The sequence below is a fragment of the Psammomys obesus genome, unplaced genomic scaffold, assembly GCF_907164565.1.
Source record: "Psammomys obesus unplaced genomic scaffold, mPsaObe1.curated_primary_1811, whole genome shotgun sequence".
NCBI lineage: Eukaryota > Metazoa > Chordata > Mammalia > Rodentia > Muridae > Psammomys > Psammomys obesus.
This window is the reverse complement of record NW_026586589.1, coordinates 3,165,901-3,186,290: the sequence shown is the minus strand read 5'-3', so window position 1 is coordinate 3,186,290 and position 20,390 is coordinate 3,165,901. Positions and strand designations below refer to the sequence as shown.

Here is a 20,390-nt window from a genome sequence, read left to right as displayed (position 1 = left end):
ATCTTCTAATAGTTTTCCTGAGATGATGGTATATTTTTGGCTAACTCACTGTATAACCCGATAGCTGCCACTGAGTTTATTTTGAAACAGAGTTGAGGAACTCCAAATCGAGGCACTACTCTTCTCTGATTGCTCATTATGCTTGCTTTTATTATATTTAAATTTATTTATTGTGTCTGTGTGCGTGTGCATGTAGGCATGTAGATGGCGTACATGTGGAGGTCAAAAACAAATTGAGGGAATTAGTTCCCTCTTCTAACCATATGGGCCCTGGGTATCAAACTAAGGTTGTCAGTAATCTTTGTAAAGTCACATGTTATTTAGTTTGGCTGCCATAGAAAAACAGAATCTACAAAGTCACTAAATGGGACACACATAACCTCCAACATACTGGAGCAAATGGAGAGCAATCAGTCTGGTAAGAGTGCCTGTCTGTCCCTTTGCCACACTATGGAGCTTTCCCACTTTCTTTCTTCTTTTCTTTTTTTGGCTAATTCATTTACTACAATGGCATGTGACATCAAACAAGCTGAAGGGAAATGGTAGACACTTAAGTTTGAGAACAGCAGTTCTATTCTGTGTTTGGAGCTCGCTCTGGAAACATTACTTGATTTCAGGCAGAGAGCTACCCTCTGATTAGTGAGAAGGTCAACACCTACTTTTCAGTTAGTTTCTTCTCCTGCCAAACCCCTAAGAGCTGATATCACAGCATGGAGTACAGCAGACAATCTATAGCTAAGCCAGACTTTGTTATGGCATTCTGGGAGTCAGGGCAACTACGTAAAGAGTAATCATCCTAATGGTTACCTGCAAGTCATTTTGTGGGTTCCAGTCAGAATCAAATATGATGCAGGTATCAGCGGCTGTGAGATTGATCCCCAGGCCTCCCGCTCTGGTGCACAGAAGAAACACAAAGCGGTCTGAGTCTGGCTTACAAAAGCGGTCGATGGCTGCCTGGCGCAGGTTGCCCCGAACTCGCCCATCAATTCGCTCATAGGTGTATCTGAGGGGACCCAAATGAACGAAAGCCCAGGTGTTAATCACAGTTCAAAGAACAAATAATCAGGAAGCTACTGCCCAATGGCCTCAAATCCATCACTTTTAAATTTGGACCAAATGACAAGTCTCTAAGGAATCCCACCCCCTACAGAAGAAGCAGAGCAGATTAAAATTCCTTCAAAAAATTGTAAAACAACAAAAAACCAAAACAGAACAAAAAAGCCAGTCATAAATTAAGAATGACTATAAGAAATAAAATCAGAAAGTACTGATCCCTAATAAATTGCACAAACATCTTACTCTCAAAAATTTACAAGTTTATACTTGGGGAGAAGGTCATCCTACCATTTTCCTGGCAGAAAAGCAAATATAAGCTTCAGCTATTGATTTCAACAGTAGTCATAGGTGAAGCTCAGCATTTGCTTCAGTTGCTTGGTTAGGAGCCTGTATTGCCAGACCTAGGGCATGAACTGGACATTTCCACCCTGTCGGTTTCTCAGAACATTAGAAGTACAGAACAAAACCTCCATGTCACAAATGTGATTTAATCTAAGATGTGCTGGGGACAGGAAGACTAAAGAACAGGAAGAGGACAATGGAGCGAGCTGGGAGGGCACCTGTTTCAACAGATAAGAAAGATTTGGACAGTATGGTGGGGGTAAAGGCAAGTGAATAAAGAACAGGAAATGAAGATGTTTACGGCATACATTGCTACTGTCCACTCAACACAAAATAAAACTCAGAAGGACATTTATGATGGATACCAAGAAATTAACAAAGCATAATGCAGAAGCCCCATCTTATTTTTCCTGTGTCTTTTTATATCCTTTCTATTTACCCACTGACAACAAGTGAATTTACAGGGACAAGTACTCTGGCACCAAAGCTGACAAACTCAACAGTCAAGCAGCAGTGTTACAGGAACACTCTGAGCACTGGCTGCTTCATGCAGAGGACCTGGTTTGATTCCCAACACCTCCATGGTGGTTCACAACCATCTGTAACTCCAGTTCCAGGGTAGCTGACATTGTCTTCTGACCTCCTTGGGCACGTAGCACAGAGACATGCTTGTAGGTTCGTCTACATAAAATAAGTAAGCCCGAAAAACTGTTTTTAAAGAAAAAAATCAAGTCATCTAAAACCCATCAATGCCAAGACCAAGGATCAATTCAGGAAAATAAATCCCTAAAGCCCAGTGAAATAGCTGGTAGGAGTTAGATAAAGATGGCAACGTACTGGTAGATGATTCTGTATGGGGATGGTTTTGAAAGCAAAATTCACCAAGACAGCCCTAATTTGGCTAAGAAAACAAACAGCCATATAAAAAAACCAGCCAAGGAAAGAAACGTAACTGTTGAAGACTTACACTGTAACAACAAAGCAAAAAGTAACACTGAGATACTGTCTCCCCTCATACACTCACAGGGTGCCCACACCTACAAGTGTGTATATGATTTCTGTTACAATTTCTTTTAAAATTAGAATATATCCAAGAATAATGTTTTATGGGAGCTATAGCAGCAAACGATAGGACAGTCTAGAAAAGGACTATCAGAAAGGTTGACCAAAGAGATTTTATGACATAAGATGAAAAAGACAAAGTGTTAGATGTGTGTATTTTAATCTAACATTTGTAGCCACCACAACACTGACAGAAGCAAGTTCTCAGGTGTCTGCTCTGTACCAGACACTATGTATGCAGCACACCCTTGATTATGCATCACTGCATTTAATTCTCACCGCAATCCTATGTGGAATGTCTATCATCACCTTCATTTCTCACCTATGGAAACTTTACAGCAAGATAACCATGCAAACAAATCAGCAAGCTCAGCCCCAAGCTGGTAGCCAAGTTGAAGCCAGATCACCTGACAATGAATGATGGTTCTCACAGTAACCCACATCTCAATGCTGGAGAGAAGAGTTTGCTTACGAACTAAAAAGAGCAACTAGAGACAAGTTTTGAAATGTGTAACTCTGGACTTAAGGCAGATTCAGGAAACACACCTAAGTATCAAAATGCTGATGACACAATGCTGCACTCTGCACTGGGCTGTGTGTGATGGAGCAGAAGCAACCCAGGACTCAGTGAGAAGACAGAGCTGGGGTTTATTAAACATCAGCCTCCTTCCCTTCTATGTAAACAAGTACTGCTACAGTAACAAAGGATGGGGTCTCAGCCCTGAGTATCAAAAAGAAGCCACGGGCCTTCAGATCATCACGCTCACTGTACTCACAAAGAAAAAACTAAAAATGGATTATCTGAACTGTTAAATCACTCCCTACTCTCTTCTTACTTCTAAGCCAGATCTTCTGGCTGTGCCCCCATTTCTGTATGAGAGTCTGGCATGAAATTGAATGAGGATAAAACCAAACTGACAGCTGGAGCGCTAAGAACAAAGAAAACCTTGAGGGCTAATGAGTTGGAATAAAGAAATCAGATACCATAACATTTTCCACACCAAACTTCAGCAACTAACCCTCTGTGACAACTGTATTTTAAATGAGATCCCTAGGAATTAATGTGGTTCATCAAGCTGTAATTCTGAGAAACTGTCATATATCAACAAGAAGCAGGTGTCAGTCTGGAAAAACCTCTGAGGGACAGGCTAGGGGTGGGGATAACAAGTTTTTGGCACAAGATTTGTTGACCTCAGAAGGCCTGAAGGGAAATGAACAATTTTCTTGTCTGCCAGCAATAAGCTGTTGGAAAACATACAGAGAGAGAGAGAGAGAGAGAGAGAGAGAGAGAGAGAGGAGACCAAGAATGCTCACATTTATAATCCCCATAAGCATGTAAAATGTTTAGTATAAAATTCAATAAAAAAAAAAAAAAAGCAGGACTGGTCACAGCACACTAGGAGTGGTGTTGTTTTGTTCACCATGTATCCATAACACAGGTCTCAACAAAAGCTAGGTAGGTGGTCCTCCATATTTATTAACTCAGCAGTGTACATAAAAGGCCTGGTAGATACTGAGAGTAGCTTGTTTCTCAATTTTGCAAAGACATCAGTTCTTGTCTACAACTTAATATATAAAAGCCAATAGAATCCTATTGTGGATATCTCTTTCTACCTCTCTGTAAAATATATAAATATACATATATATATACACTGCAGTTAGGGTCTAGAGTTGTCACAGGTAGGTTTAAAGAATAATTCTGAAGTTCATCTAGAATAATATGTGAGCAAAAGAATAAAATATTTTAAAAAATGTTTTATTTATATGTATTTGTTTCTATGTGTATGTGTATGCTTTATGTGGAGGCCAGAAGAAGCTGTTGAGTCCCTTGGAACTGGAGTTAGAGGCAATCAAGAGTTGCCCAGTGCAGATGCTGGGAACTGAATGTGGGTCTTCTGTAAGACCATCAAGTGCTCTTGACAATTGAACCATCTCTCCAGTCCTAAGAAGAGACACACTTCAAGAAAGAATAAGAAGAATGGACACACATCTAACATATATGATACTTCAATAAATGCTATGAGTAGTACTGGATAATGAACACTGGAAGAGAGGTATCCTATTTTATTAAACAGAAAACTAGACAATTAGACATATTTGGAAAGAAAGTAAATTCCTATGGATATTACTGCCCAAAATCAAAGGTTAAGAATATTCAGCCTTCAGGCATGAACAAGGACTTGTCCAGGGTGTTATGCTACACATTTACATATTTTCAAGAGGAGTCATAACTCTTAACTGAATCACAAATTACAATAAATAATAAAGGGAAAATAGCCTAAAAGAGATCTTAATAAAGACTTATATTTCCCAAGTCTGTTCATTACACTATAACTCAAAATAAAATACCACCCCAACAATTCTGCAAATTTTGAAGAGTAATGTATTTATAAAGAGTAAGTGCTTTGGCAGTAAGTTCATGATCTATAGTAAACTACAAGGAACCCAACTGTTTCGTTGGTTTTGGGTTAGACCCATTAGCTTCTTCCAGGAAAAGAATGGCAAGTCTCAATAGTTCTTTCCTGTAAATTTCTACCATGGTGTTCAGAGGACTTTCCTAATTACCTAATCTGACTTTGAAGAATTATCTATGCATATTAAAAGTCACCACATCCACAGTTAAATGTGTCATTTCCTTCAATATTCTTTCTTGAAGAGATATAATTTATAAGGACAAACAAAAATCTTCAAGGATGGGAATATTTGCTACGACAGCTGAGACCTGCTCCAATTTTACTACTTGAGAAGAAAGATGTGGCAACATTACTAACTCCTACGATAATATGACATTCTACCCTTATAAGTGCACTCTTAAAAAATCATCATCATATTCAGATCACTGGTGTCTCACAGTGACAGAGGGTCTAAGACAGTGTGAGGAGACCAGGACAGTTCCTGCATGATCCTAAATAATCCCACAAAAGCAGACTTCTCACTTGCACAAGCACGGAAGTCAGGCCCCAGAATTACAGGGCTAGAAGTAAAGAGCTCGGTGCTACAGTCAGTGTCACAAAGCCTTTGAGACCCACTGAATGGACAAAAATTCTTCCTGAGCAGTTGGCTTAAATACTTCAGAAACATAAGGAAGTGACACCTTCCTGGATGCACTTCCATCACACTACACAATGAGAATGCTACTGTGTCATTTTCTTAGTGTTTCCTAATGCTACCGAAATTCAACTTCTTCCAACCTAAGTAAATATATACAAGCATGGGATTTTTTTTTTTTTAAACAAAATGGTCATTCTACATTATAAAAGCTATGAATTTATTCTAGACCGTTAAACTTGAGACTACTTGGTCTTATGATTAACAATGGACTTTAGTTAATCTTTAAAAGACATTCCTTTTCTCTAATGGTGAATGTCTTGCTGTTAAAGCACATGTGAATGCACGCTGAGGAAATACTCTGCCTACAGTACTGGGTGAGCATTTGATGAAGGACAGTCTCACCTCCTCTGGATGAGATAATCTTCCAGGATGTCGAGACAGCGCACCATTTGAGAGAAGATGAGCACTTTGTGGCCGCCAGCAATGAGTTTGGGGAGCAGCTTGTCGATCAGCACCAGCTTCCCAGCCGCCTGGATCATGGCCTGCAGCTGGAAGTCAGAGGCTTCAGAGCTGTGAGCTTTCCTGAAATCTTCCAGAATCTTTTCCTCTGCTCCTGAAAAAGAAGGAAAGAAACTATTCTTGAAGAAGATGTAATTAAAAGCTGTTCTATGTTTTACAGATTCTGGGGAAGCAGTAAGCCCCTAACTTCTGGACCAGTAGTCAGATTCTGGGTGGGGCTTGGTCTGTACCCTATCAGTCAGTTTGCTATAGCAGGAGGGCCACCTTGCTTTTCTAGAATTCCCTCTACAAAATTTAAAGTCAGAGACGTCAATCAAGTTCTAACCCAACTTAATCAGGTAAAGAAAATTATCCAGAGAGTTGGCAAAAAGACCTTCATACTTCTTGTTACTGCAAAATTAGCTATAGAAGAATCTGAGTCATACTACTATCACAATTCCTCAAAAAACTTCACTGCTAAACAAACAAAAACAAAATCAAACCAACCAACCAAACAAAAACAACCCAAAACCAAAAAAACCTCAAAGCCAAAACAAACTACCCAAACCCAGGTCAGTGGAGATGGCTCAGCTGGCAAGACCCCAGTTCAATCCTCAGTATCACATAAGATGAGGATGGCAGCATATGCTTGTAATTCCAGCATAGGTGGAGAAAGGAGGGTACCAGGGGCTTCCTAGCTAGCCAGTCTAGCTGAATTGATAAACTCTTGGTTCAGTGAAAGACCCTGTCTCAAAAATAGGGTATGGAGTGATTGAGGAACACACCAGATGTGGACCTATGGTCTACACATACACACTTGCACAATACTCCACTAGTCAGTGACTAATATGACTGAACTTATATGCAGACTTTTAATCTCATTGCTGCATCATCATTCATTCAACTAAGTAACACACTTCTTTACTCTCACATGGAAAGTTTGGGTGAGATTATGACTCATAAGGGCAGCAAACCCACTTTCAGCCAGGAAGCACAGAATTGGTAGAAGTTATATTATTCAGGCAGATCTGCTTCTCTGAAGTACTGTTCTATATTCTGTAAAAAGACAAAACTATTATTTTCTAGTCTAGTGCACATGAGCCTTTGCTTCTCACTGGATTTCAGCAGAGACTCATGCCTGTCCTGAGTTACTGTTCGCTATTGCCCTGACTCACCATTGATCAGGTAGGGGTGGTTACAGCATTTTCTCAGCTCCATCATAGTATTGATGAGATTGGGCATATTGTGCTGATTTGCGCCTTTGGTCAGGAAGGAAAAGTTTTTCTCCAGGATGGCACGATAGTACTTTTTCTGGATATTGGTCAGTTCTACTTCGATGATGGTCTCTTGCTTGGGAGCAAGGTTCTTTTCCACATCATCTTTCAGGCGCCGAAGCATCATTGGTTTTAGGATAGACTGTAATTTCTTTACCTGTTCAGAGAAAGGACAGCCATTTATTTGCCACAGTATGGACTAAATGTTCACTATGGTATTTCAGCATTTACTATTCTTTAATGCTGTCACAGTATTGAGGTCATAAAAAATGACATAAAATGTCACAGATTGATCCCTGAAAATGGGGAGCTTATGATAATATCTTGAAGGGAAAGGGATCTGGTTTCAATTCACAAATTACCGAGTCCCTATGTGGCAACCTCTTAAAAGGATAAGAAGGGAGAAGGTAGACAGTACCTATTATCTACGAGGGAGGAAACAAATCTTTCTTGCTCTTTTCTAACACACACATGCACAGAAGCTATATGAAGAACAGTCTGTCTTGTTAGAATGAACAAGAAACATATTAAGAAGGAAGACTGAGATGCTAAAAAGGACAGCGTTAAGAACTAGAGGCAGTCTGAAATGGAGTTATCTAACTACGCCTTCTAAGGAACAGCAGCCGTAGTTGTGTTTGTAAGTAGGAGTGTGTGAAGAATTAGTGTTGTATAGTAACATCATGGGTGCTGCTGTAGTAGGGCCATTTCAAGCTTGGTAGTGTTTTTTGTTTTAGCCTGGCTATGTGTCTGAAAGACCACACCTGCACACAGATCTCCATTCATTAGACTGCCATCAACAAGGTGACCATTTCCTCTTCCAGGAAGACAACAACAGGGCAGGTGACTCAACGTGAAAGCACCTGAGTGATATACACATGGCTCAAGGGTGATTCCAGTTAAGATCAACCATGATGAGAAAATAAAATGAGGACACGAGAGCAAAAAAGAAATACAGTTTTGAAGTCAGAAAGAGCTGGCTGTTCAACATTTCTAATGGGGGCAGGACCTGCTGCAGCACTGCTTCCTGAGGAAAGACAGCACCGCTTCCAGGGAGGTTACAGGAGACACTTACTGAAACAGGGCTTGGACGATGGTGGACGTGCTTTTATGTCGCACACTTTTGAGGGGTTAACGTGTACTGTGCTTTAAAATATAAACATTTCTTCTTCTTCAAAAAAAAAAAAAAATCAGTAGAATGATGATTACCAGAGAGTGGGTTTGGGGAGATGTTGGTCAAAGGTCATACACTCTTAGAACAAAGTTAAGAGAGCTATTGTATAACACAGAAACTCTAATAACAATGTATTCTTGAGGACTGCTGTGAGAGTGGATTTTGAAAATTCTCACCTCAAAAAGATGGTAATGTAATGCATAGATTAAGTCACCTGATTCAGCTATTCTATGCATACATATTTCAAAGCATACTGAACACAAAAATATATAGTTTTGTGTCAATAAAATACAAAAAAAATCAGACAGCTGATGTATTTTTTTCCTCATAACTAATCCCAATTTTTAAACCTAACTTTTTTTAGACCTTGATTTTACTATCCAAAGGCATTTAGGAAGTACTTCCCCAATGGGTAAAGAATATGATGTAAGAGCCTAAAGAGAAAAACAGAGCTGGCTAATTGTTAGAGGTAGGGACAAATGTCAATCTGCCACATGCGGGCTCAGCTTTTGCCCTTCACTTGGTTCATACCTGAGTCATTTAGAGTATACTATAAGCCAGACACTTTGCTGGGCAATACAACAAACACAACTGTGGAGGAGGTGTGGGCCTTGTCCTCAAGGAGGTCAATGTCTAGGAAGAAGAAAAAATGCATACCACAAATTAAGTGCAATGGGAGAAGAGGATGCATTTCAAATGGTCCAAAAATGGAGAGTGAGTTGGAGCTGGCTTTTGAAGGATCAACAGATATTGAAATGCAGAGGACATGTGATTTTTTTTTTTTTTTTTTTTTTTTGACTGTTTTCAAAGTCTGACTTGCATGACAAGTAAAAAAGCAGGAGATCAGAGTGTACTCTTAATATCAGTTAGTGAGAGTCTCAAACCTTTCTGGTCTCCAAATTTTCTATACCAACACACTTTTATACCACTGCTAGATCAGAACTGTATTTTTCTTAAAATAGAAGCCTACACTTCTCTGTTACCTTCTTGCTCTTCAACCCTCATTTCAAGATATCCAACAACACAACTATAACTCTTCTGGCTTTCCTTTGTGCTCCAGTCATCCTGCTTCAGTCAATCCAGATGATGTCATCACTGTGTTAACTTCATGGCTCTGACAGTTCTGAGCACACCCTCCCATGTAAAACAGTCACTCTTCTTTCTTCATCGTTGGAAATTTACCTATCCCTCAAAGATTCTTAAACTGTACCCCCTCTCCTGTTGTTCCAGATTCATAAGCAGGTCTGCTTTCTTTTTCTGTTCACAACTCTATTATTGTTCCTCTTACAGCAGCATTTTAACTTACCTAAGATACTGATAATACCTAGTAGAGATTTCTATCAACAATAGATGAATAATAATACTGTTTTAAATTGGGTACAATAAACTAGACCAATATATCTTCAAAGGCTGGAAACTCCAGGGAATTGAGACTAAATTAAGAGTTTCTCCACATATATGACTGCCATTTCCTCCACACTTGTGTCATATATATGTATAACCAAGAAGAGAGGCCCCAGAAACACGCTGCAGGTTTTGGAGTAGGAAAGATGAAGGAACAAAGGAAGCAGAAGATAATACCTTGCTCCTGAGGCTAGAGCTACAAACAACATCAATGAACGTACAAGGCATTAGGTGAAGCAGGAGGCCTAATAAAACTTACTAGCAACAAGAACTGCTAATAATTAGGTGCCTTCCTCAACATAAACAAATATATAAAACAAGGGAGGCAAAGTTCATCTTTCAAAAGTAGGAACTTTAAAAAATCCTGTTTCCATAAGGACTTGCACTTTCCTTAATATGAAGGAAACAAGCACAGTCTCAATCCTTTAGGCCCCCAATTACCTGTTCTTCTGTTTTGAGATCGCCAAACTCCTCTAAGAAGGCAGTCTCTGAAGGAAACTGTGAGGGCTCCAGAAAGTTAAGCAAACTGAAGAGCTCTTCCACAGAGTTCTGCAAAGGTGTCCCTGTGAGCAGCACTTTGTGTTCCTATAAAAATCAAAACCAGATTGTGAACCATGTTAGAGCCATGAAAACAGTGCATGTTTCTGGCAAAAATTAGCCAGGGCATTTTGTGTTCAATTTGGGGAAAATCTTTTAATGAGATGATAGGTGCCAACGCTGCTTAAGCCATCAACAAGTCAACTCTCTTTTCATGTCAACGATGCCAGCGGCAATTTCATGATAACTAGAGCAACCATTCGCGCACACAAAATCAGTAAGTGCCTTTCCACTGTTACAAGGCAGTAATGAAAAGACTGTCACCACTGGTACCAGTTCATTCAGGACCCAAAAACAAGCAGCAAACACCTCATAGTTCCAGGTTACAATTTCATGGTATTTTAGTGCTTTCTAGGTTCCTCTGAGAATCAATCCGGCAAAAAAATGTGCAGAAGGCCATGGAATGTTTCCTCTACTTAAGAATAGAAGAAATTTATGTTTATTTATGTAAAAGCTGGCTAGTACTCACCAGGGCCATGAGCTTCAGCCCTTCCAGAAGTTTGCAGTTCCTGTTCTTCAATCTGTGGGCCTCATCAATGATCACACAGCTCCAGTGAATCTTCTTCAGCTCTGGGCAATCTGCCAGGATCATCTCAAATGTTGTGATGACTACATGGAACTTGAAGACTCCTGAAAGGGGGTTTCCCTGAGGAAGACACAAGCCAAAAAGCAGAACTTTACATCATTGCTACTGAATTCTGCTAGTAGACTTGATAGAACAGCATAGTTCAGAGACAGATGAGAAGCCAACATGTCCTCTTTTCCCTCACGTAAGAATGAACTAGTCATTTAGACAAGAGAGACTTCAAAACATTAAGGAAACAAATGTGCAAGTCATTGGCTTCATGAAGTTAAGAAAGATGAGAACAACAAAGGAGATTTTTGTTTAATCATGATGGTAAGAAGGTAGCCAGGATGGTTCATGCATCACCTCCAGCCTGGAGTCTATCTCAGCCTCATGTTCCTTTAGCAAAGAATGTGAAACCCTCTGCTACTTTTCAGATTTACATAATTTTACCCTGTAACTCGGGTTCTAGCACAGACTCCAATAGTGGCGTGCACACCCCTGGTCCAAGTGCTGCTACACAGGCCACACCTCTATGTGTTGTCCATATAGATACCTCCATCCCATCTCAGAGGTGCCTACTGTTAAAGCAATATAAAATTTCTGTCAAACAATTCTTACATTGTCTGAAACCCTGGTTTTCCTCTGACCATTTAATTTTTACTTTAATTATGAAAAGCAGTGCCAGTTTACACCCAACAAAAATATAGAAAATAAAGTTGTGTTTTCAACAACATGAAACCCATTTTTATCTTTTCCTATCCAATTTCTTCATTTCCTCTACAAATTTCCAGGGTTCAAAATCTAAACATCATGCACTTTGTAAAGACAGGGTCTCACTTTGTAGACTTGCCTGGCCTGGAATTTGCTACACAGACCAGTAGCCTCAAACTAAGAGATCTCCTTGCTTCTGCCTCCCAAATGATGGCAATAAAAGAGTGTACCACTGCACCTGGCCTATATACACTTATTCTTATTTTGTTTACTGAGTCCCAAACAGTTCAGACAAAATCTGCATACAAAAGCAATTTCATAGGCTAGCCAATAAGCCAAGATTTCAGTGTGGTAAAAAAGGCCTCAAGTGTATCTCACAGGGATAAGGAGAGAACTCTTCAGTCTGTGTTATCATAGTCTTGGACTACACGGGGTGAGCGAGAAGTCAGCCTCAGCAGTATAGAATACTAGCCAACAGCAGCTCAAGCAAGGTACAGGGCTGGAGCTCCTGAAGGCACCTGGCAGAAAGGCAGTTCTTATGCTAGTCTCTGTGATTGCAGTTCAGGAGAGGCTCACCTGTGCATCTCTGTACACCATTTCGTACTGCTGGATCATCTGCCTGCTGATCTGGCTGCCATGGTACACAATAGCATTCATCTCTGTCCATGTCCGGAATTCTCGCTCCCAGTTAGTGATGGTAGAAAGAGGGGCAATGATAAGAAAAGGGCCATGGATTCCCCTGACGAATATTTCTGAAAGGAATGCGATGGACTGGATAGTTTTCCCTAGGCCCATTTCATCAGCCAAAATACAGTTTTTTCTGCAGAGAGTAAGAAGTATGGGTAATTCATTACCAATATAAGATAATTGCAGTTACTTATAACTAAAACTCTGACCTTTGAGGTTAGAGTTTTATAATTTATAGGCTTTATAAATTATAGGCTTTATAATTTTGTGCAATGAAACCAAGACTAGTTTTGTAATTATTCATACTCTGCCTATGCCAACTTATGAGAAAATTTATAAAGCAAAGCTATTAAAATAGAAACTAAACGCATTATAAAACAATATTAAGGGAAAAATATCTATAACCCAAGCTGCATTTAAATTTTTAGATTATTTTTTAGGTTAGCATATACACCACTGCATTTTCCTCATATATTATCATTGTACTTTGTTCCTTCTTGTTCCCGCCTCTGTGCTGTTCTTCATTCTCTCTAGAGAGCCCTTCTTTTCTGCTTCATGTCTCACATATCCAACTGTACTCTATTCCCTTCTCCTCTTTCCCCTAAGAACCTTTCTTTTCTTTCATAGCTCCTTTTCTACATTTAGGTTCCTCTCCCCTCCCTCCCACTATTTTAACCTGAAAACTACAGTCCTTCTCATGAAAGAGTAAACACACTGATATGTTCTGGTGATCAGAAGCAAGAGTGGTGGCCCTGGAAGAAGTGTGGACACATCTCGTCTCACTCCCTCGCTGTTGAGACTCAAGACCTGGTTCAGCTGGGTAAGTTATGCTCTGGATCATATTGTAATCGGCAGAGGCTACACTAGAACATGAGGTACCAGAATCCTTCTAAGTGTATTTTGCATTGCAATGCATTGATTTAAAAATAACGAATGGGATACAACATCCAATCATTAGAAAATCTCAACTTATCTTTTCCAAATTTCATCTGGCTCCTCTAGACTTTAGTAAGAACCAGAACAGAATTAATTCATAGTTGGGTGTTACTGCACAAATCCAGTACATAAGTTACACAAAAATAAAGAGTGCAATGAGACTAGAATCTAGACTAGTTCTCTTTCGGGGACTGTACCTAGAGTGGCAGCTATAAAGACTAAAGAGGTGTGGCTGTACATAACTGTAATTCCAGCACTTGGGGGAAAAAAAGAAGGGGGTCAGGAGTTCAGGGTTCTTTTAGTCTTCACACTGAATTTGAGGCCACTTGTCCATATACGACCCTACATGAAAACACTAAAACCCAGACAGACAATGCCCACCCTCATAGAACTGTAGTTTTGTTCCTATCCTTCTGATCAGACCATGCCCCTCTACCAATACACGTTCAATGATAGCTACACATTTCTTCTTTCATTGGGGGACACTGATATAAAAACAAAGTTTTGGAATGATTTCAATGCTTGTATCATTCTTCTAAATCTATGTATCTCAGGCCAAAGCAAGAACACACCTGCAGTGCATGAGCTCAGGACCTCACCTGTTGTACCAATTGAAAAGAAGCCAGTTCATCCCCTCCAGCTGGTACTCCCGAAGCCGGTTACTGTTCTTGTACTCACGGGATGTCTCCAGTTTTTGCCACGCATCGGAGGCAGGTCGTTCCTAGGGAGGAAGCAGAGAGCACAATGTACAAAAAACATGTTAGAACACAGCACAGAAAACCACGGGCAAGCTAGCAGATGCCAAATCCTGCTCTAAGGATGGATTCAAACTGAATTTACTTTTCTTAATGATGTTACATGTTCTAAACTTTATCAGATTATGAATACTTCTGTAAGTGTACAGCATAACAGACCAACTCAGAACCTATTATCAGAAAGCTTTGCTAGGCCCTTGGATGCTGTTCTCATCTACACTTCAACTTCCCAACAAGCTAAGATTAGTTAGGTTTCAGGGTTTCTCTAACAGAATTTCCATTTTGCTTTTTGTGTGTGTGTCTACTGTAATCAGCTCAGGAAAAGACAGCAGGTTAAATATGTTGATTAATCACTAAAGAGCATGTTAAGAAAAACCTTTATAATCAAATTACAAAACTCTATTTCTCTTTAAACAAAATGCAGGCGCTCTTACTCTTTTATTGTGCCACATGAGGTAACAGTTTCTAAAACTCAGTAACCTACTGAATAATGAGGCCACATTATTATATATAAAGTTTTTTAAAAGATGTATTATTTTAAAGGATGTATATGTATATCTTTGTCTGTGTGCGTATGTGCATATGGGAAAGCACAGTGCCCATGGGTGTCCTGAAGAGGGTTGTCAGATCTTCTGGAGCTGGAGTTACAGGTGGTTGTGAGTTACCTGACAAATGAATCTGGGTTCTCTACAAGAGCAGCACACTGTCTCAACCCCCTCTCCAGCCCCATATATACTAAGTTTCAAGATAACCATGGAGCTATATCTAGACTGTTCATTCTTTCCCCACAGGCTGTTTGTCTACTGCAATAAAACCACACTCAACACTGAAGCTATGTATCTGATGGATAAATTATTTTTCAAAACTGTCTTTGCTGAGGTGGTAGAGATGGCTTCGTGGGTGAAGTGCTTGCCAGGTAAACATGAACGCCAGAATTTGGAGGTTTAGTACCCCATAAAAAGCCAGGCAGTGCCTGGTAAGGAGAGGACAGAGAGAGGTGCATCTCTGGAGACTGGTAGACAGGTTAGCCAAGTGATAAGCTCACTGCCCAGTCCTCCCCTCCCCCAATTAAACAGATAAGGTAACAAGTAAGTAATGTGAAAAGCAATAGAGGAAGGTATTATGTGTGCAGACACACACATGGCTCTGTGATTGTATCTTACTATTCTTTAGAATTTTAGAATCAAGTTCTTTTAAATTACAATTGGAATTTCAATTAAAATGACAGTGCTCACTTATTTGGGAGACTAACTGAATCTTTATGTAGTAAGCTTTCCTCTCCACAAATTTTATTTATTTAGCTTCTTTTATCTTATTTATACGTAGGCACAACTTTTTGGCTTATAGAAAAATTGAGTTTCTAAAGTGACACTTTCAGATCTTAAAAACAATTCTTAAGTATTAGAAATGAGGACACTAGATTTTTGTTTTTCTCTACAGCAATTTTAGTCTTCGGTAATTTTACTTTGAATTACTACAATGAAGCTTACAGCTAAAATGTGCTGCTAGAATTACATGTTATACTTGAAAAATAACTTCCATTATGGCACTTATACTTGCAGTTAAGTGCACGCTATCCAGGACCTTCCAGAAAAACGGAGCGACAACTCACCTACTATTTCAGCTGCGTAAACTAAGTATTTTAAACTGGGACTATTGAACACTATCAACGGCACAGTTTATAGGTATTTTTAGAGATAAAGGAGGAAAACTTAGACCAATGTATTTTAGGTTTTTAAAAAAAGTTTCTGAACAAAGATATTGCTATAGTCACTAGCTACTCTGTTGCCTTTACAGAAAATCACTTTCACAGCTTTTAGAACCATCCCGATGCCTAGATCCCTGATGCCCAGGCCACCCAGCCCACTGTCCTCCCTCTACAAGGTAACGAGGCTTTCTGAAGGTTTCCTCTCCTCTCAGCACTGATACTGAAACCTCTTTGCTGCCTTGGGAGTGCTCTGGTGCAGCAGCATCTCTCTCTGAACTACTCACCACTCTGGCTTTTCCCTTTGAGATAGTACATGTCCTAGTCACCAAGACAGGGAAGGTCTGAACTTCAAAACCCAAAGCAGGAGATCTTTAGGAAAAAGTACTAATTTTCTTAAGATAATTTATGACTTTATGTAAAAAAAAATAAAAATAAAAAAAGACAGACTTAATTATATTTTTAGCCATCATTTCGCTTAAGAATTTTTGAAATAAAATTTAAAAATGTACATTTCTGTGAGAATAAGCTAGGAAAAGGGGAGAAGTGTAAAAAAAAAAAAACTGTATGTCACCAAGAGAGCTCTGACAGAGCCTCACCACTGCAAAGTAGTGAAGGGAGGGAGTGAAGTAACCTGACAACATCTGAGAACCTTTTTCTGCCAAAGACACCGTCAGGCTGGATAAACCAGTGGGAGCGGTGCTGAGAGAACAGGTTGGAATTCTAATGATCTGTAGACGGCAAACCAGCCTCAGAGTGACCCCAATGCTCCCACAGTGGTTTATTTTTGTATCTTGCTTCTCATCATCATTAGCTGGTGCTGTTTTCTACTCTTCCCATTGGTCTGGGCTCCTGGGTCAGAGCAAGTACACTGTTGTTGTTGTTTTTAATGGTATCACACACAGATGGTTAATGAATGACTGGCAAATTAAGAGCAGACAAGAATGTATATAGGACAGGGTTGAAAGGGGGTTAATCAACCATATAGACAACACAATGTGAGCTGTGTGAGTTTCTAATGACCAGTCTGCATCTTCAGATGTTTTGATACATTGTCATTTGTTTTAACTCCAAAACCAAGTACTGCTCTTCAATGGACTCGGACAGGGAGCTACACTTAATCTAGTCTTCTGAGTCCCACCAGTGATGCAAAATTAAACTGGGTATTTTTATATAAAATTTTTGATATTTTAAACACAGAAACAGATCACTAAAACCTACAGTCTTGAAAAAAAAAAAACCCTATAGTCTTCTTTAACAACTGATCTTTTTAGATTAGTTCTATCCTAACAAGGCTCTGATCCCAAATCTGCCTCCTTTTAATTGTTGATACTCTAGGTACAAACGACCCAGATTCAGAAGAGCCAATAATAAACCTATCTCAAAATTCTATGCCTTCTCTTTGAGATTCCAGGGATCCATTAAGGACCTTAAAAATATTCCATTTGAGTGGGGGAGGGAAGGGTTTAAAAACAACAACAAAAAAGATCACTGAAGATTCAAAATAGGGAGCAGAAAAGACACTGTAGAGTTCCCATACTTATCTCTGCAATCCTGTTACTGGCACCAAGAGACAGGGGCATACCAAGAAATCTAAGCCCATGTCCAAGCTTCATACATGTTACACATGTTTAAACAGCTCAGAGCAAGTGCTGAGCAGAAGGCAGATGAAGTTTGATAAGGGGAAGTAGCATCAAAAGTAACATACTTCAGAAGCCACTCAGGGACCCAGTCAAACACACATTATAACTTCTAACTTCAAAAGAGGTATCAGACACACAGATATATTACCACATGCTTAACTTCAGGGAGAATTTGTAGAGATTCAAATTCTTTCACTTTTGCAGGATCCACATCTTCTTCTAGCTCCCACGTGCTTTCTTCATATGGCAAGGAGCACCATTTCACCAGGTAATGTGTTACTTCCTAGTGGAAAAATAAAAACATATTGGTAAAGTCGTCAACTATTCTTTGTCAGGCCATGAAAATGCATCCTGCATGAGAACACATGAATACCACGAAAACAAAGACCATTTGTTTCTAAGATAAGTACTATATATGTGTGGAAAGAAGGGACAATGTTCTATGAAAGGCAAATGGCAACACACCTACCTCCCCAGTTTCTGCGTCCTTAGTGTGGGCCACCTCTAAGATACGGTCAATTTCTATATAGTCTGGATTGAACAAGTCTTCATCCGGCTGAGGGAAACAGAGTCCAGTTAAGATGTGTAGCTTTCTCCTCCAACTCTAATAACCCAGTTTTATTTTAATAACCAGAGTCCCTACTCTGGACTCTTCTCAGAACACAGCCCGAAGAGTGTGCTTGGGAATAACTCATTTCATAGAGATACTCAAAAGACTGTCCGCGAATCCTGCTTTCATTGGCTAAATTTAAAGGATCCAACCATTGTGTTGGTTGAACCAAGGCCAAGTAAGACCTTCTACAGGTATATACTAAAGCCAGGTGAAGGGCTCCCTCTGTCTTATATATAGTTCACTGTCCCCTTAATGACTTGGAATGACAATTTCTTTTTTTGTAACACCAAAAAATAAGGTTCTATTTCCTGATGTAGGTGGTAGTTACATTTTATTTTGTAAAGATAAACTGAGATGTAGACTTTAAATTTATTTACTTATATTTGTGTACATTATGCTTCCAAAAAGGCTGGACTAAGTCACATTTAAAAATAGCTAATGTCTGTCACAAGTTCTGCAAAGTGTTTTCACTTAATCTTTACTGAACAGGAACTACAAGTACTTTAGGCTTCCATGAGAGGAGAGATATTGGCAAAGGCCATGTGTATGTGTGTCTGTATGTACTTATCAGCTACTTATAATCAATATTCTGGCAATCCAAATTATGACACAGCAGCAGCCAAAAAAAAAATGCTGTTTTGGACACCCTACTAACTAGCTGTGTATACCCATCATGTGTAAAATCATCAAACACCGAGTTGTACACCTAAAGTTTGTGAAAATATTGTTAACTTTATCTCCACAAAGTTGAAAAACAGTAACTGCTGTGTCAATTTTAAGTATTCTGAATGGCAGGTTTATTCTATATACATGGAAGCACACTGAACTTATGCAACTTGCATAGTACCTTACACAAGCTGTCCAAGGCTACTCTGCCCTATGTGTACATGGTCTGGGAGGCAGCCCTAGCCCTGTGACTTAAGAGTTCAAACTTTGACCACTGTACACTCTACTCCCAACTACTGCCCTGACTCAGCCATATTTCCATCCCTGTCCTATAATCTCCAGGCCTCCTGCAGCAAAGTCCCTCACTGCACACTCACACCCAGATGAACATCACGCTGTGGAATGGAACATAAAACACAGGCACAACAGCACTCCTCTAACAATGCAGCCCAAGGAGAACTCTTTGTCATGCAGCAGCAATCATTTTCTCTACTTTAAAATTATAAAAAATGCTGCAATGCTAATGCAGGCTATTAGATTCTTTTTTCTATTTTACTCACACTAGACCGTCCAGACAAGCCTAAACTCTGACTTCATCATTTGCTCACGTAACACTAGTGTGAAAAGGGTTTCCAGAAAGGAGCTTTTAAGTGAGAAGGTACCTGCTTCTGTGGTATGTGTGAACTTGTATCCTCTAGAGTGGGGTCTCTCAGCTATGCTTTGGATGTCTTGTAAGACAGTTGGAAATAATGAACATGAAGATGATCAACCCAAAACTCAATTACTATTCATATCACAAGACTACTATTAATAATTTATTGAAGTTGCTGATACAAATGTCAAACATTCAAGATCTTCTCTACTATCACTCATCCTTGCTTCTAAGATGCACTCCAATCTTCTCAAAAGTCAATTCCTGGAACTAGAGATGGCTCCACAGCTAGAAGCACTGGCCGACCTTTCCTCTGAATAACTGACCCAGTTTCAATTCCTAGCATCCAATGCAGTTTACAACTCTAACTCTAGGAGATCAGATGCCCTCTTTTGGCCTCTAAGGGAATCAGGCACAGAAGTGGTGCAAACACACATGTAGGCCAAACACCAACCCATAAGACAACTACAACAAATAATGCTTTTCTTCCTATGAGAACAAACACCTGTGACAGACACATTCAACACACTTTTCTCTGTCTACAACCAAGAAAACGTCACTCCCAGGGGACTATAACAGAAAGACAGAGGACTGTGTAGGCCACCTCACTAAGTGCTGAGAAGTCTGAAGCAAGAGTCTGAACCAGTATAATGAACACTGACCCCATGCCTACCACCAGTGACAAATAAGAGAAAGACATAGGCTCTGTCTGCCTCACAGGGCGTAAAGTGGAAGAGCCAGGCATATAAACAAGTTACTTCATTGCAAATACTTGCTAAAATAGAGGTATGAAAGAAATGTTCCAGGAAATACAGAGAATACCCAATGGGTTCACAATGGTCCTTCTCATTTCGCCATCACCTTCCTCTTCCTAACTCTCCCAACTCTCTTTTCAGAGGAACATGTTATAAAAAAAAAAAAAGCAAGCAAACAAAAAAACAGTTCTCAAAGGCCACTGTGTGTGTGTGTGTGTGTGTGTGTGTGTGTGTGTGTGTGTGT

General features: G+C 39.6%; 1 protein-coding gene across 1 annotated transcript in view; it reads right to left on the bottom strand.

Moving 5' to 3' along the window:
- Chd6 (chromodomain helicase DNA binding protein 6) overlaps window positions 1-20,390 on the bottom strand; it is a 167,990-nt gene that overhangs the window by 54,836 nt on the left and 92,764 nt on the right. The window contains exons 9-17 of the mRNA XM_055602182.1: window positions 17,930-18,016; window positions 17,609-17,743; window positions 13,957-14,078; window positions 12,311-12,554; window positions 10,925-11,101; window positions 10,300-10,443; window positions 7,185-7,440; window positions 5,914-6,124; window positions 808-1,003 (exon numbers count right to left, since the gene is read on the bottom strand). Coding sequence (XP_055458157.1) covers window positions 808-1,003; window positions 5,914-6,124; window positions 7,185-7,440; window positions 10,300-10,443; window positions 10,925-11,101; window positions 12,311-12,554; window positions 13,957-14,078; window positions 17,609-17,743; window positions 17,930-18,016 — 1,572 coding nt within the window. The remainder of the gene's footprint in view (window positions 1-807; window positions 1,004-5,913; window positions 6,125-7,184; window positions 7,441-10,299; window positions 10,444-10,924; window positions 11,102-12,310; window positions 12,555-13,956; window positions 14,079-17,608; window positions 17,744-17,929; window positions 18,017-20,390) is intronic.